At 40.5% G+C, this 16,405-nt stretch overlaps 1 protein-coding gene across 6 annotated transcripts in view; it reads left to right on the plus strand.

Moving 5' to 3' along the window:
* Window positions 1-15,092, plus strand: part of pde7a (phosphodiesterase 7A) — a 28,799-nt gene extending 13,707 nt beyond the window's left edge. Inside the window, exons 1-12 of one of the 6 annotated variants that reach the window (XM_084710434.1) lie at window positions 451-583; window positions 737-797; window positions 7,013-7,099; window positions 7,737-7,900; window positions 7,992-8,055; window positions 9,785-9,981; window positions 10,165-10,296; window positions 10,404-10,495; window positions 11,253-11,397; window positions 11,491-11,587; window positions 12,448-12,528; window positions 13,227-15,092. In XM_084710434.1, coding sequence (XP_084566560.1) covers window positions 791-797; window positions 7,013-7,099; window positions 7,737-7,900; window positions 7,992-8,055; window positions 9,785-9,981; window positions 10,165-10,296; window positions 10,404-10,495; window positions 11,253-11,397; window positions 11,491-11,587; window positions 12,448-12,528; window positions 13,227-13,477 — 1,317 coding nt within the window. In that variant the 5' untranslated portion in view covers window positions 451-583; window positions 737-790 and the 3' untranslated portion in view covers window positions 13,478-15,092. Of the gene's footprint in view, window positions 1-450; window positions 584-736; window positions 798-7,009; window positions 7,100-7,736; window positions 7,901-7,991; window positions 8,056-9,784; window positions 9,982-10,164; window positions 10,297-10,403; window positions 10,496-11,252; window positions 11,398-11,490; window positions 11,588-12,447; window positions 12,529-13,226 lie in introns of those variants that run through there. The other 5 variants (XM_084710433.1, XM_084710430.1, XM_084710429.1 and 2 more) reach the window with 5 other exon arrangements.
* The last annotated feature ends 1,313 nt before the right edge of the window (window positions 15,093-16,405 follow it).

Below are 16,405 nucleotides of genomic sequence, written 5' to 3' on the forward strand. Positions count from 1 at the left end.
CAATTACAGTTATTAGTTGTAATAGACTGTTCTAATAATTTAATTTCTAATTAATATTTTATCACATACTCTGCTATTGAGGAATGGACTTGACTTGTCAAGGGTTGGTGGGCTGCATCTGTTATGGTTATCAGCTCTAACGCAAATTCAAATACAAATTCAAATTCATTCAAATTGCATTCACTTGCTGACGTCAGATTAGGGAAGTATTTTTCCAGTACAGCTATACTTTTTAATCTTTGAGGGAAGTCAAAATATCACAGACAACATATCTGGGTGGGGAAAATCTACTTGAATGGGACCCAGAACCGTTTGTATTTATGGGAAATGTTGTGTTTCACTGTGAGTGTGTTTGTGTGGACATAACACGTGTGTTTCTCACATGACTGATAGCAGTGGTGTAAGTGCCGTATCAGGCTGATGATATGGAGCTGGAACATGTTTATCAGTGTAACAGTTTACACACACACACGCACACACACGCACACGCACACATTCAGCAGATTAGAACCAACAGTAGCAACAGCGCACTGCACTCTACTGTTTATACATTTAAAAAACTGCCTGCAGTTTGTGTTTTTAGGTGAGTGTTTGGGGGAGGTGGGGTTGTGATCCTCCCAAATAACAATCAGTGGTGGGACCTGTTACGTTGTTGTAATGATATACTTGCAACGTTATACTATATTGATAGAAACCTTGGATAGTTTTTTGACAGTGTGTCTTTCTGTTTGTTCAGAGACGAGGGGCCATCTCCTACGACAGCTCCGACCAGACAGCACTGTACATCCGCATGCTAGGTAAGTGTTTCCCCACTCTCAGTGCATACACACACACATGCATTTTCAGTAGACACACACACACGCACACACATCAGAAGGTTTATCTCCCCTCGTTATCATGTTCATTTCTTACTACACGATATGGCTTAAAAAGCAGTGAGATGTGAAATGGATGGATCAGGAATGGAGTGACGGACGTGGAGATTATGAAGATGGGGGACGCAGTAGAGTGCATGTCCACTCAGTCCCTCGCCTTTTGGTAATCTGTCAACCAGAATAGATTCAGGTTTTGTGTATGTGTAATGTTAGTAGGGATGTAACCATACCAAAATCTCACAGCACTATTATACTACAATAAAACATACAGGATATAAAAAAAATGGTCATTTTATGACAACTTGAAAAAATATATTTTATTGAATAATAAATTTGATTTTTTATATGCTTTTTTTTCCTTTTAACCTAAAGTTCCTCTGCTTTCCCTCTTTCATAAAATAAAATAAAAGTAGCCAGTTATGATGTAAGCGTGTGCAAAACAAATTGGCATGAATTGTCTTGAATGTTTGAAATTTGACTGCACAATTGCAAAACAAAAACAATGCTACAGTTAGAAGCAGTCCTTATATAAAATAATTAACCATGTAGTATTAGAGTTGAGCAGTATGTCAGATTTTCCAACCAGCCACCGGTGGCTCAGCACCCGATGATTGCTGATATGTCCTCTACCTCCATCTACCTGTTTCAGGTGGGAAATGTGTGAGAGGTGCATGTTCACTGTAGTATGCTCACTATGTCCATTTAAAAAAACCAAAATGTCAAGAAAGTAAATATTCTCACATCTGTTTTCTTAATTAAACAGAAAAATACACCTGATCGCCGACTGAATTGAAATTTCTCTTTTACCGAACAAAGACAGAGCTTTAATTGCCTTCTTAACTCATCATAAAGCACATTTTAGTCAAACTCGAAAGACAACACAAAATAAAACTCCTCAAAATTATCTTGGTTAGTCTTTCTTCTTTGGTTGAAATAACTCCATAAATCTGAGTTAGATGTGTAATTAGTCTGGCTCTACAGGCTGTTTTCCTCTCACTCGTCCTCTGGTTCAGTGCAACATCATGCAGACCATTAAATTAGCTAAATAAAATGACAAAAGTTGCCCCCCTTAAATACAACCGGCATTGGACAATTGCTGATAGCTGATATATTCGTCCAGTTGCCCAACCCTAGTAGATATTGTCACAGTCCGGTATTCAATATATTGTTTCATTCCTAATGTTCAATAAAGTTTGATCAGATTTGTGTTTCTAAATCAACTAAGGGTTCATTGGCAGAGTGTGTTTTTGTGTTTTTTGTACGTGTGTGTTCTTTTCATCCAGTGCTGCTGACCCTCAACGGGATAAGCAGTTTAGTAAGTGGAAGAGAGGATGGAGAGCTTGTAGCTCTGCCAGGCAGATGGAGTCAAATGCATCTAGGAAGCAGCCAGATCAGCCTTGGCTCTCTAATCAATAAGGTTATTGGGGATAATGGAGCGATTAGTACCTGGGTGTACCCCTGACATCACACAGATGTGCCCTTGCGTGCAACTTTTGCCATCTCATTTCATAGATCAGATGGTGTTTGAAAGAAAGAAAGAAAGTAGAAATGCTCTGAGTGTGATCCTGTCAGTCGTCGCTGTTGATGGATATTAGATTGCTGCTCTGCAGGGTAGTGAGTAGGCAGGGAGCATTAAACAGCAGGGGCAGTTTAGGGCTTACTGAATGTCTTTGTTTAAATCCCGTTTACTGTAGCTTTAACATAATATTGCTATACTTTGTTTCCCTCCAGCTTGATAATGTCCGTGAGTCGACCGCTGCCACGTGCGTCTAGTCACAGTAACAGCGATTTATTGAGCCGACTGAAGGAGCTTTAGCTTTTTAATCATTTTACTTGGCTAAGTATGATGGCAGTCTCATACGTCAGTGGCATAAAGCATCTGTGTCTGTAGATTTTATATTAAATTGAGTGTGAGGAGAGGCACGCTAATGCAGACTGGTGTTTGCCTGGGCCAGGGTTCAGTCTGCCAAGTTAATGCTGATGTGCTTTCAAATAGCAGGACTCAGAGCTTTCGCCGCATCAGTTATAATGACATGACCTACATCCACCCCAGAGCGCCAGCACTAATGCACCACAGGGGAAACATGGACCCTGTGACTCTCAAAACACACTAATCACACAGGCACGCACACACGTGCTGAGCCCGAGCACATGCATCTGCAGATGTGATGGATGTATGTACATGTGGGCACACACGGACACACACACACACACACACACACACACACTCACATTCACATTCACACTCACACTCACACTCACTGCTAGGGTTGGGCATCAAGAATTGATTCCAAATGAGAATTGTGTGCAAAATCAGGGTTTCCATGGGTCCTTAAAAAGTCTAAATTCCAATCATGTGAATTTTAAACTGTCTTAAATACTATTTTGATTTGTCTTAAAAATTGATTAGAGTACGTAGTTAATGTTTGTCATACAGTTGCACTAACTTAACTGAACTTAAGTGTTTTAAATGTGCTATGAATTGAAACCAACATGGACCCAGTAACCACTACTGCTATTCGTCTTGTGTTACACTCAGTTCTGTGTAGTCATGCTCATTGAATGTTGCAATTCTGGGACTTTCCTTCATACCCTTCATATTTTTTTTTTTGCTGATCAAGCCAAGAAATGGCTCTTGAATTGAATTTATAATGATTTTAAAAAGTCTCAGATTTTACTTTTTGAAACCCTACAGAAATCCTGAAAATTACAGTTCTAAAGGAATCATTAAGACATTTAAATTTCTATTCTGCTTATCAGTTCTTAGACAGATTTCACTTGTGCTAGTTTCAGATTAAACCACGTACTGCTTATTGGTGGGAATCTCTTGGCACTTTGATTCGATTCAGAGGGATACGATGCAGTTATAAAACGATTATCGATGCATGTTGATGTATCAGAATTTTAAGCTTTTAAGCCAGGAGGTGCCGGTCGTATTGTTTCCATCTGCAGTTGCTCACACTCAGCCTTCCTCACCAAAATGCAAGGAGTATCCTAGTTTAGAACGTAAACGTGACACACATGTTTATGTCTGTCAAGTTTCACCATGCAGTTGGTTCAGCCGTAAAGAACAGAATTGTTGCAGGTGATCAAAATGGTGAGGACTGAGTTTTTGAGGATTGGCTAATGTTTCAGGAGAGAATCTCAATGCATCTAACACTCTGTCTTTGCCTGTAGACATGTGAGTTGAAAGCATGCATGTCTATGCATTTGTCTTATTAAATCATGAGTTGAGTATTCTCAAGTAACCTACTCGGCTATTGCGAAGTTGCTTGACTAGCAGCTGAACAGCACAAATTGTGTGTCTTGTAACAATCACAAGCAGTTTAGTGAATGCTATGTTATAAAATGCTTTACAAGGACAGGATACTCACTGTCACTACAGTAAAGAGGCCTTAATAAACCAGAAAAGAGAGCACTGCTGTGGTTATCTAGCTAACATTAGCTTAGCTCAATGTTTCTGCAGGTAACATTTGTCCGGCTCACACATCTCTGCTGTGACGAATGCAGGACACTCAACGAATTGGAACTGAGAATCGTTAAGAACTGAAAACGATAAGCAGAATTGAAATCAGAATCATTAAAATCCAAGCGATACCCAACCCTACTCACTGCCAAGGAGCGCATGAATTGTAGCGTCTTTTTGTTCATAATTTATATTTTGCACGTGACATAGTTTCACTGTCCACATTCATACAAACAGCTTTTCAAAATACTGTTGAGCATCGTTATGCCTTGAATTGTAATTCTTAGTTTTTGGTATTTTGATAGGAGCTTGTGTAGTATTCAAACAGCTGTTTGCAAGTAAGTAACATGCTGGTTGGGGGAACACACCTGTGTGACTGCTTTGATTTTAATTCTAATGCACATATGACACAATCAGAAGTGCCATGCTGGAAACATACCATTGCACCGTTTAGCACCTTGACGAGTAAACTGCCACGTTAGAGTCTTGCCGCATATAGAGTGTTGCCTGGAACGACACACTAGCATTTTACTGCATCAGTGTCATAGCACCATCCTGTCACCTCACTATGCTCTCACTGCTCCTGACTGCAGTCTACAAGCAGGCCGGCCGCCGTGTGTTTGGTCCGAGTCTGGAGCCTGTTCCTGTTCCTCTGCCTGACTCTTAAAATCAGTCATAGACGGACTAGAGGTCACTCTCTGTGGCTCTGAGTACTAATAGTAGAGCAGACTGTCCTGACATGGCATTGCATGCTCAGCTGTTTGATTGACTTGTCTGTCTGTTAAATTTTCTCTTCTGGGACGTGGGAGTGTGTGTTTGAGCGTGACTGTGCCCGCACATGGATAGTATACACCAGACTCCAGGGTCAAATAGTATTTACAAAATCCATCTTTTGCTTGTTTTTGTTGTGCTTGGAGTACCAAAATGATGGACTTTACCACATTTTGACTATAGAAAGGGGAACCCCTGCTTCACTTTCTTTTTTTAAGATATTTTTTATTGAAGCAAAATAGTTATTTTTGCATTTAAAAAAAAATATGCATTGGAAAGGCTGACAAAGAAATAAAGAAAGTGTCCTTGCCACTGACCTGGTGTGGCATGAATTTTCTCCCTTGTTCACAACTGGAAAATAAATAAATAAGGGTCAATCAAGTAGGGTATGAACTCTTACTATATGTTAAAATCTATGTTACAAAATTAGTTAGACTATTAGAGCACAAGGGGACAAGTTTCAATACCCCACATTTATTTATAAGACCCCATTTTTTTATATGTTGCTCATTTCCTCCTTATACTGTACTAATCCTGTCCTCCTTCACTTTCACCACTTGGTATGAGATGGATAATTTCCTAATTATTATGAAAAGTTGAGACATGATGCTGAAGTTTTCCGTCTACACTTCGAGCTACAGTAAATGCAAATCCACTACCACACTGATTAGAAACGATTGATGCCACATCATTTGAATAAAAATCGAAGATTGATTATTATGGTCACGTGCAACAACTACAGCTCCCTTGAGGCTCTGACAACAATTTTCTGGCATAAACTCAAGGGATGTATTGCTATTGGATTCAAAGCCATTATTTTGTCTTCAAAATGAAGAAGTAACTTAAAATGTTTTTGTTTTTTTTCACATTGAAAGCACTTAGCTGTATTTTGGCTGTTCAGTAGAACTATTTGTTATTTTTTCATATAGACTATCAAGTAACACTTTGTTGAATTGCAAGATATTTGAACGGGGTTTGGAGAGACATTCAGTGTGACTGAAGCCTGGATTATTCTCAGAAACGGATGCCCTCAAAACTGTGTGTCAACTACACTGATGACAGCTCTGATGTGTGCAACAACATTTTTTGCTGACACTAGATATCAAAGAAAAAAACAAAGACTGTGTTGTATTAAGTTGCTGCGAGCTGCAAAGTCACTAAGAAGGCAGAGAATAATGTTAAGCCTTATTGGGCATTTCTTCCTCAGGGCAGCTGCCTCTGTCTCACTCACTACTTCACGTCCGTGGTGTCTGCAGCTGTCAGTGTACGCGTCTTTTAGGGAATACATTCAGGCCTTCAGACTCACCCTGGGTCTGGGTCTGCAGCTGCCTGTACCTGTCGTGGAAAGGCCAACTTGAAGTAGAAGTAGAGGAAAGATTTTACCTTGGACAAAAACCAAGGAGCGCTCACTCTGTTGCTGCTTCTGGGGACTGAAATACCCCCCCTAAGCACACTACATACTGTTTGAGAAAAAACAGACAAATAAAAACAAAAAAGCCAACTGCTTTATTGTAACGGTCTCAGTCGACTGAGGGGTCTCCCACTTATGATTTCAGTCTTCGACTTAGTTTATAAAGTAGAAATAACATAAGCAACAAATCAATTGAGTAAAGAAAGAAATGAAAGAAAACTTGTCTGGCTGTGGCCTGTGGAACAAGAGGTTTGCTTAAAAGAGCACCGCATTGAAAGTGTTGGTAATATTACCTACATCTGTGATTTCTTGTTGCACTAATCTGTTCATTGTAATGTGGTAAAGCCCATCCTTGTGGCACTTACGCAAGATAAATTCCAGCATATAATCAAAAACATTTGTAAATACTACTCGGCCTGGCACATTCAGACACATTTCTTGTAAAGCAGCATGAATCTTGAGGAAATAAGTGCTGATTTCTTCTAGGAGATGTGAGAGTGAGAAGTCAGGTTGGATTTGAACCAGAACGAAGAAGCTCCCACCCGTACCTGTGCATCGACTTCCGAACTCTTCACAGTGAGTATGAATCACGGCCAATTACCTCGACTCGCCAGATAACAAGACATTATCAAACTGTAGCTGCACACACAGTTTGTCCGTCTGCAGCGAGACTGACAGATGTTTGTGCACTGCTTTAATACACTGTTTCACATGGTGATAAGGACCAAGGTGTGTCGTAGTGTGCACCTTGTGAGAGGCTTTTTTTATCAAAGCTTTATGAATAGTGTGATAGAATAACCACTTTCACACTCATCGAAACCTTTATATAAAACATTAAACAGCCACAAAGAAGTGGCGTGTGTGTTGACATTTTGACCCAAAAGTAATCCCACCTCATGCTGACGTGTTTCCGGATCGCAGCCACGGTTTATACAGACACAGTGCTTTTGTGTGCGTGTGGTGAGAGTGTGTGTGTGTGAGAGAGACCACTGACAAAGCATGTCTGCTGTGTGATCCCAGACGAAAGGCTTATGAGTGGGCGGCTGTGTCAGCAGCGACTGTTTGGATATCTCTGTGTTGGTGTCAGATCCCCACCGAGTTTGTGCAACCCAAATGCTTCTCCGGGCCTAATGAGCTTGTAAAGTAAACATCAACCAAAAGCATTGTTACATGTTTTAAATATTAAATCTTTTGTGTGTGTCTGTGTGTGCAGCGCGGCTGGGCTGTGGGTCGACGTCGGCGAGCTCTGCTCCGGAGAGGAGGGTCCACAGATTGCTCAGCTTCCAGAGGTACCTGCACTCATCCCGTCTGCTGCGGGGCATCCCCCAGCAGATCCCCCTCCACATCCTGGATGAAGACTACACTGGACAGGCCAGAGTATGACATTCCCCTTTTATATAGACTCATAGCACACGATTTGCTTTCTTCACGTCACTAATTCTGTGCTTCTCTTTCCCCTCTGTTACAGTGCATGCTGGAAAAAGTCGGGAACTGGAATTTTGACATTTTCCTCTTTGATAGGTTGACAAACGGTAGGTTAAATATGATCTGAAATGTTGGTCAGAAGTTGCTTTAAAAGTCATAATAGCAGAAGTGATGCATCGCTTAGAGTAACATTAAATCAGCCTCATATTCAATGTGTTACCAATGGTGCCATCTATTGGATACCAGCCGACACAGAAGATTTATTGCATGAAGACCAACTTTACAACTGATTCACTGAATTTTATTTGTGAAGGGGAAAACCACATCTTATATTCATGAAAAAATTGTAGTTTTGTTGTAATTTGCTTGTTGAAGAGGACACAACTGTATATTATTAATGTTCCAATGCAGCAATAGAACAACAGCTCTAGAAACTTATCATTTAAGATTAATATCATATTTCTGCCAAAACACTTTGCTAATCATCCGTCTATGTTTGTGTGTTCTTGGTTATTATGTGCGCTCAGCTTTAGGGTTGTACCTGACGATTTTGTCAGTCAGATTAGATTTTGCTGTTCAAAATGAATATTCAACTATTTCGTTCCTTTTTTCATATCAACTATCAAGCGTTGCATTACTGAATTAACAGATTTTTGAAGGGGGTTCAGTGGGATGTTCAAGGTGATGGTGATCTTCACGTAATATAGAAAACAAGCGAAGTTAGGCCTGCGAGCTAATATGTGCTAACTGCACTAGCAGTCCACACATTTTTTGTGTTAGTCTCTGTTTCGTTGTTGAGTTAGCTTGGAGAGCATAGCAGAAGATGACTCATATTGTCACTGGTACTGTGGTTTCTACTGTGCTCACCATTTAGCATACATGAACAAAACAGAAGCCACATGTAACCTAAATGTTCCACTTGAGTTGAGAGACAAAGTACACAGGAGCTCAGCAAGAGGTGTCCGTGCATAGCGTGTCCACCGCCAAACTAACTCTAGAAAAACAAGGTGTTGTCTCATGACATGGTTTCTCCTGTTACTAGGCAACACAGTATACACGGTCGTCAAGTTACATTTCACGGTTTGAACTGTTACACCTAGATATTAAACAAAACCAGAGACTGTATTGTATTAAGTTGTTGCAAGCTGCAAATTCACCACTTTTAAGTAGAAGGCAGAAGACAAGATCTCAAAACCTGACGAGGCAAAGACTCTTCCTCCTGGCAGCTGCTTCCATGTCACTCACTACTATGCGTCCAAAGTGTCCGCAGCTGTATGTGTACGCCTCAGTTTGGGGGTATATTCAGGCCTTCAGATTTAATCTGTGTCTGTGTCCACAGCTGCCTGCACCTGTTGCAGACATCTTGACTGTATGGATAGGACAAGGAGTTTCCCTCAGAGAGTAGCATTAAAAGACGTGCTCGATTGGACTTTTAGGGAGCAGCCCGGCTCACCATACATCTGTCTTGGTATATATATTGTGTAACTGAATAGCAAGAGATAGAAAAAGGGATGGCACAAGATAACAGCTGTAGCGCACAGTGCTTTGGGAAGAAAAAGGATGAAATATCACAAAAAGAAATAATTGTGGGATTTGAAGTAGAAGAGAAAGTGTAGAAGGGGTAGTCGGCAGGTTTAGAGGAAAAAGTTGGTTCACCAATAAAACAAGTGGTATAACAGAACATAACTCCTGAAATGCACTGAGCACACCAGATGGATGATATTTTGCATTTTAACAATGCCTAACTTTGCAGTTCCTCCTTTTTAATACAAGTGAAAAGAGATTACACAAATCGGCTTAAAGCAGCACGCTCACTCTGACTGTTGTCTTGTTCAGGAAACAGCCTGATCACCCTGACCTTCCACCTGCTGAACCAGTATGGCCTGGTGGAGCTCTTCCAGCTGGACATGGTCAAACTCTGGAGGTTCCTGGTCATGGTCCAGGAGGACTACCACAGCGACAACCCTTACCACAACGCAGTCCACGCTGCAGATGTCACACAGGCCATGTACTGCTACATGCGGGAACCCATGGTGAGATATGCAAACACAAATTTTTCATTTATTTATTTATTTTTTGGCTTGAGAGTCTGCCTTTGATTTAGTTCTTTGATAGCCCAAAGTGTCAGTATCCAATTTCTAAATCTGAAAGGGACTATTTGTATTTTAATGATCAGTCATCATAATCTTTGTGCTGTTGTCTTCTTGTGTGTGCAGCTTGCCAAGTCTCTGACCTCCTGTGACATCCTACTGGGACTCCTCGCAGCTGCCACACATGACCTGGACCATCCTGGGGTTAACCAGCCTTTCCTCATCAAGACTGACCACTATCTAGCTACACTCTATAGGGTAAAAGCACATGACAGTCATTCTCTAGTCTGCCAAAGCTTACTTCAGACATCATATGATTTATTAAATTACTACATCTGTGCACATTTTTCTTCATTAACATACAGAATACCTCAGTTCTGGAAAACCACCACTGGAAGTCTGCAGTGGGTTTGCTCAGAGAAACTGGGCTGTTCTCCCACCTGCCTGCTGAGGACAGGTCAGTCTAACACTGAAATAATATTAAAGCAATAGTTAAGATTATTTGAAGCGGGGTTGTATGAGGTACTTATTGATAGTCAGTATATTAGCTACAGCAGATGCTAGTTGACACGCCCCCAGTTTGGAGGAGCAGAGAGGGGCACCACTTAAAAAGGGACTATGTAAAAAAATCTCTATCAGTGTATGTGTATGTAATATTTAGGATATTTTCACCACTTTACTTTGTTGTCAGACAGCCTTTTCTGACAGAAAACCACCGTTACATGAACCCAAATATTGCAGCAACCAAACTCCATATGCAAAATCAGTAATTTTATCTTGCAGGACACTAGAGTTGCTGGTCTGCCAAAGCCTTGATCTGTTAGTTTGTTTGTGTCAGTGTGTGACTCTGGCGTTTTAAAATAGTATGGATTCACCAAAGTCACACGATAGCACAAACAACCTAATAAATCAAGGCAGTGGTAGACCAGCAACTCCAGTGTGCTGCTAGGTAAAATTACTTATTTTGCCTATGGAGTTTGGTTACTTTGGGGAGAGTGATATTTAGTTAATATTCTAAATATAGCTTACACTTCAACTGATAATGATTTTGTTTTTAGGTGGCCCCTTTTTTGGGTGGATAAAATCCCTGTTGATAAGTTGTCTGTTACTTCAGAAAGTGAAGTTATTTCAAAAGACTTCTGTGCTTATCAGATGCCACTGTCAGCACTAAAAAAATGCAAAAGTCTTGATCGTTTTGTCTTCCTGACCCTCAGTCTGAACATGGAGAGGGAGTTGGGCTCCTTAATCCTGGCCACGGACATCAGCAGACAGAACGAGTACCTGTCCAGGTTTCGCATGCACCTGGACCAGGAGAACCTGTGCTTGAGCAACGGCAGCCACCGTCACTTCATCCTGCAGGTCGGTTACCTCCTTTGTCTCACACACACATAACTTCTGTATCATATGAAAAACTGTGAGCTCATATTTAGTTTTTCTTCCCTCTGTGTGCAGATGGCGCTGAAGTGTGCGGACATCTGTAACCCCTGCAGACCCTGGGAGCTGAGCAAACAGTGGAGCGAGAAAGTGACCGAGGAGTTCTTCCAACAAGGTTATCTTTAATTTCTGCTGCCTGCTGTTATATTGTTTGTCATTCTCCTTCAGTTATTTATTTTACTCTTTTCTTTAGTCCCACTAGTTTCTTTTCCTTTGTTCTTTCTGTTTATTCTCGAGAACCAATTAATTATATAACCCCTAATCCAAAAAAGTTGACATGCTGTGTTAAATATAAGTAAAAACAGGATGAAATGTTTTGCAAATCATTTTCAACCTATATACAATTGAATACAGTACAAAGACGAGATATTTATTGTTCAGACTCTATTATGTAATATGCACTCATTCTAAATTTGATCTCTGCAACACGTTCCAAAAAAAGTTGGGACAGGACCAACAAAAGACTGGAAAAATGAAGTGGAAACGGGTGATTGTATCGTGAGAGGGGCATCTTCGACAGGATTCTCAACACACATTTGCATGAATTAGGGCAATTCATCTGAAGTACACAGTATTAAAAAATAGAATCAGGAGAAATCGCTGCACAACACTGAATGCCAGTGTCCTTCAATCCCTCAGGCAGCACTGCATTAACTGAAATAATTTTATCGAGGCTATTATTAACTGTGCTCAGGAACATTTTGGAAAACTGTAAACACAGTTTGTCACTGCATTTTCAAATACAAGTTCAGACTCAGTGATATTAAGTGAAAGGCATATATCAACAACATCCAGGAACACCACTGACCTCACTGACAGTTCACATTGTCATCACTTTGTGTCTCTTCAGGCTAAATTTGTGTTTTGCTCAGTGTTCCAGATTTTTTGGAATCTGGGTTGTAGAACATTCACTATAATGCCATATGATAGCTCACATTTTAATTTTATGTTGTTCTTTCTGTTCTGCTCTTTCAGGAGACATTGAGAAGAAGCACAAACTTGAAGTCAGCCCACTTTGTGACAGAGTGGCCAACACAGTCGGCAACATTCAGATAGGTAAGTATCTGTGTTATATGTACTCAGCTTTCACTTATATAAGGGTGGCAGGTACTTAAAATGTCTTAAACTTACAGGAAAAGTCTTAAATATTTATTTATTAAATGTTGTAATGGCAGTCTTAATGACCTAAAATATACTTCAAGCGCAAGAGCTGAATTTAAATGCCTCTGTTAACTTATTACAGTTTTCTTTTAGGGTTTGCTAATAAACATATACGACAGCTGTTCTTTAACTCAACCAGTTAATGTCATTTTGTATTATACAAAAGGGAAAAAGAAGAAAAACAAAATAAAACAGCTAGAAAACAAATAAAGAAATAAAAAGAAAAAAACTGGCACCATGGTAAACCCGGGAAGGGTCCTCTGGGAAAGTTTTATGTAGTTTTACCTTTGAGTACGAACATATTTCATGCCCTTGTCCCAGATGTCCTCTGGTATTTCCATCCCTAGTTCTTTTTTTCCAGTCCTTTTTGACACGGTCCATGGCCTCACTTATAATTTAGAACTGTCAGTATATGAATTTACTCAGAAGAGTTTGTATTTTCACATTTGCGGTTTAGTTGGCCTTAAATTTAATTCATCTGTGGCATCACCAGAGTCTGACATTGAAGTTGCAGATACATGTAGACACCCTGATATAACTTGAATCTAATCTTCAGCTTTAATCTGTGCCTGCTGCCTCTTCTCCGTCCGCAGGCTTCATGACGTACGTGGCGGAGCCGCTGTTCGCAGAGTGGGCCCGTTTCTCCGACACACGTCTGTCCCAGACCATGCTGGGCCACATGGGGCTGAACAAGGCCAGCTGGGGCGGCCTGCAACAGGAACAAACCGCCGTCTCCGAGGAGGCGGAGCCCAGCACGGCCGGCACCGACACAGAAGACACCGCCGCCACAAGCGCAGGAGGAACTAGCTCCAAAGAAATACCTCAGGGAAGCAGAGAATCCTGACACTCCTCGTGTGCCCTTTCACCTCAACCTCCTGACCCCTGACCCTGGCCTCAGGGCCTCACCACACACACTGGGGGCCAGGTGGGGCCCCACCGCTGCCCCACTTGATCCTAACATGTTTATGTTTTGTTGCTTTTGCCTCCCATCTTGATAAACCACTGATTTTATTTAATTTATTTAATTTTTAATTCCTCTTTTTTGGCATAGAGCAATACATAGATACCTCATTTGGCTACTGCTGTATTTTCTTTTATTTTTTGGCTTTGTTTTATTTATTTGTCCACTGTAGTTTTGGCATTACTGACTGAACACACCACTTTTTGTGTTGGTGAACCTTAAGGGGAACGCAGTATCTGAACTGAAGAAGACATTTTTTCTTTCTGGTATTTTGAAGTGCCATTTGAAAACAAAGATTTGAAGAATGATCTGACTGAGACAACTGGAGTATTCAGACATGAGACCCTCCTAAAGACTTTAAAGCCGTGTTGCATTTGTATTGAAGATTCTTCCTCATGTAAAAAAAAACAAAACAAAAAAATGTGACAAGCCCAGTCCTTTTGCTGCCTCTACGAAGACTGTTTACGCATCTCCGTGTTTTGTTGTTTCTTTTCCCTTTGAACTGAAGTGAATCATGTCGGCTCCACGGTTTGCCTTCGAAGCACAGACGTGAAGAACCACTCGTTTGAACTGTCATCCCACTGTTGAAGCCATGAGCAGAACCTTATTCAAACACACCAGATGCCATAAGTAACTCCACCTGTGCTACAACGTGTTCTTGCACTCCCAAATAACGATGGTTGTGGATGTGCAGCGTCGACCCTGCGAAGGTATTGTAGAAATTAGTCGTATTTTCCTGGCGATGTTTCCGACTCTTCCAGTGCTGGTTGAACTCGGGGTAGCTTCCCTCCCAGACTGGAGACACTCACTGCACATGCATCTCACCTGGAACTCCACTCCACGCAACTCGACTCGCTCAGGGTTTTGCCAGTCTCTTATCAAGAGGGAGAGGGGGAGGAGGTGACTGCGGGCGATGCAAAGGTGGTTGTTTTTCTTTTTCCTGGCTCGGATCTACTGAAGGAGACTCTCCCTCTCTCTGCAGAATGTCTCTCTCAGCCACATGCAACCTAAAGGACTGCTCGATTGATGCCTTATAACTATGCACAAACTATGCTAAGTGACCAAACCAGCTCCTGTTCCCATCAAGTGCATGGTGTGCTTGTCTTTTGAATGCACTGTCCGATCCCTTTGCCTTTTTGTTGTGAGGAACAACTCCAGCTGTCCTTTTTTTTTTTTTTGTACGGAAACAAAATGGTCGAGTGACTTTGAACATTCCATTTCTTTGTGTTTTGGTTTGTCCACTTTGATTCTGTATAGTGGCACAAATTGTGTTTAAACATTTTGAAAGATAACAGGTGCTTTTCTTACTTTAGCTGATTTGTATTTTGCTGTAAGTGCTGTAAGACTGTTGATAAAACTGTTTACAATTTGTTGCGACAGCCATTTTTGGGAAGACTTAAGTGTCGAGCCAGATTTTGTAAAGGCTTTGCTGTATTGACCTTTTTGATACATGCCTGTTGCAGTTACGATTTGAATAATAAAACCTGTTGTTGACAAATGTTTCTTTGACTTTCACACAATTAAAGCATGTAGGCGAGTCCTCTCGCAGAAATAATGTGAATTGTAAATCAGTGTTATCAGGGTTTCGGTAGGTTTCAACAAGTTAGATTTTAGACTTTTTAAGACCATTATGAATATACAAAATCCCCTGTTTCTATATAACTGATTTAAAAACTACTCACTGACACTTTGCCTAGGAAAATGTGCATACTTGTTTCATCTGATTTCATGGAGAATCTGACCTGGTGGCAGACATTAAGAATAACTGTTCAGAAATAGCTGATCTTCTCATGGATGACCTTGTTTCCTTATGCAAGTCAGAGGCATCAGTATTAAGTTGAGGCTGTTTCATAGCCAGTTAAAAACCTAAAGGCCAAACATTTAAATTATTGGACCTGCAGAAACCCTGCTAATGTAAATGATGGTTGTCCAATATTGATACCATTACCTGAAATACTTCTGATAGTCTAAAATGCTGGATCGGGTATCTGTGAGTATGCAATCACTCTGCACTCTGCAGTATCAGTAAATATTCAAAGTTCAGGTATTGGTATGGAAAAAGAAGGTCAGAACATCTCTAATAAATCAAGATAAGTTACACTCTGGGGCAACGTTTCCCTCCGTCTGGACTGATACCAACTATTTAGGAGCAATTTCAAATATGAAGACATCCTTCATTAGGTTAAACTCAACCTTGAAAGACAGACACCAGAGCACATAAGGCAGACCACAAACTTTTATTTAAGAGATTTGACAATTTTTAATGGAAGACAACTTTTCTACAAAATCTTGAATAGTACATTTAAATCCCCAAATGACTACCAAGTCCACGGTCCCTTGAAAAGAGGTAATACTAACAGTTGTCTTGAAGCAGCAACTACACTGGCATGGGTGACTGAACTGGAAACATCGTGCAATCACTCACTTTGAACAAAAATACTGCGGAGAAATCTCACACGACTGCTAGAAATTGGCATGTTTTGTGACATGTTCAAACTGAGGCATGAAATATGATTGATTACTGGCACAAAAACATAATTTACACCTTTGGGATACTGATAACTGTGGGTGCCTTAGGACCCATGACTAAAATATATTGTCAATACAGAGTTAACCACAACAATGCAGTATTTATTTAGTGATTATGTCAAACTATTGAGTCTTAAGCCTGGGAAAATCTTATCAAAAGAAGTACTGATAAAGCAACAAAAGATTTAACATGTTCCTGCACCGTCAATAACCCAGATATAAGAACTTTGCTGAACAGTTACGTATGTGTTTTCCTCACTATTTAAACATGATTCTAAATGG

Source organism: Lutjanus erythropterus, chromosome 21 (assembly GCF_056507025.1).
Source record: "Lutjanus erythropterus isolate fLutEry1 chromosome 21, fLutEry1.hap2, whole genome shotgun sequence".
Classification (NCBI taxonomy): Eukaryota; Metazoa; Chordata; class Actinopteri; order Lutjaniformes; family Lutjanidae; genus Lutjanus; species Lutjanus erythropterus.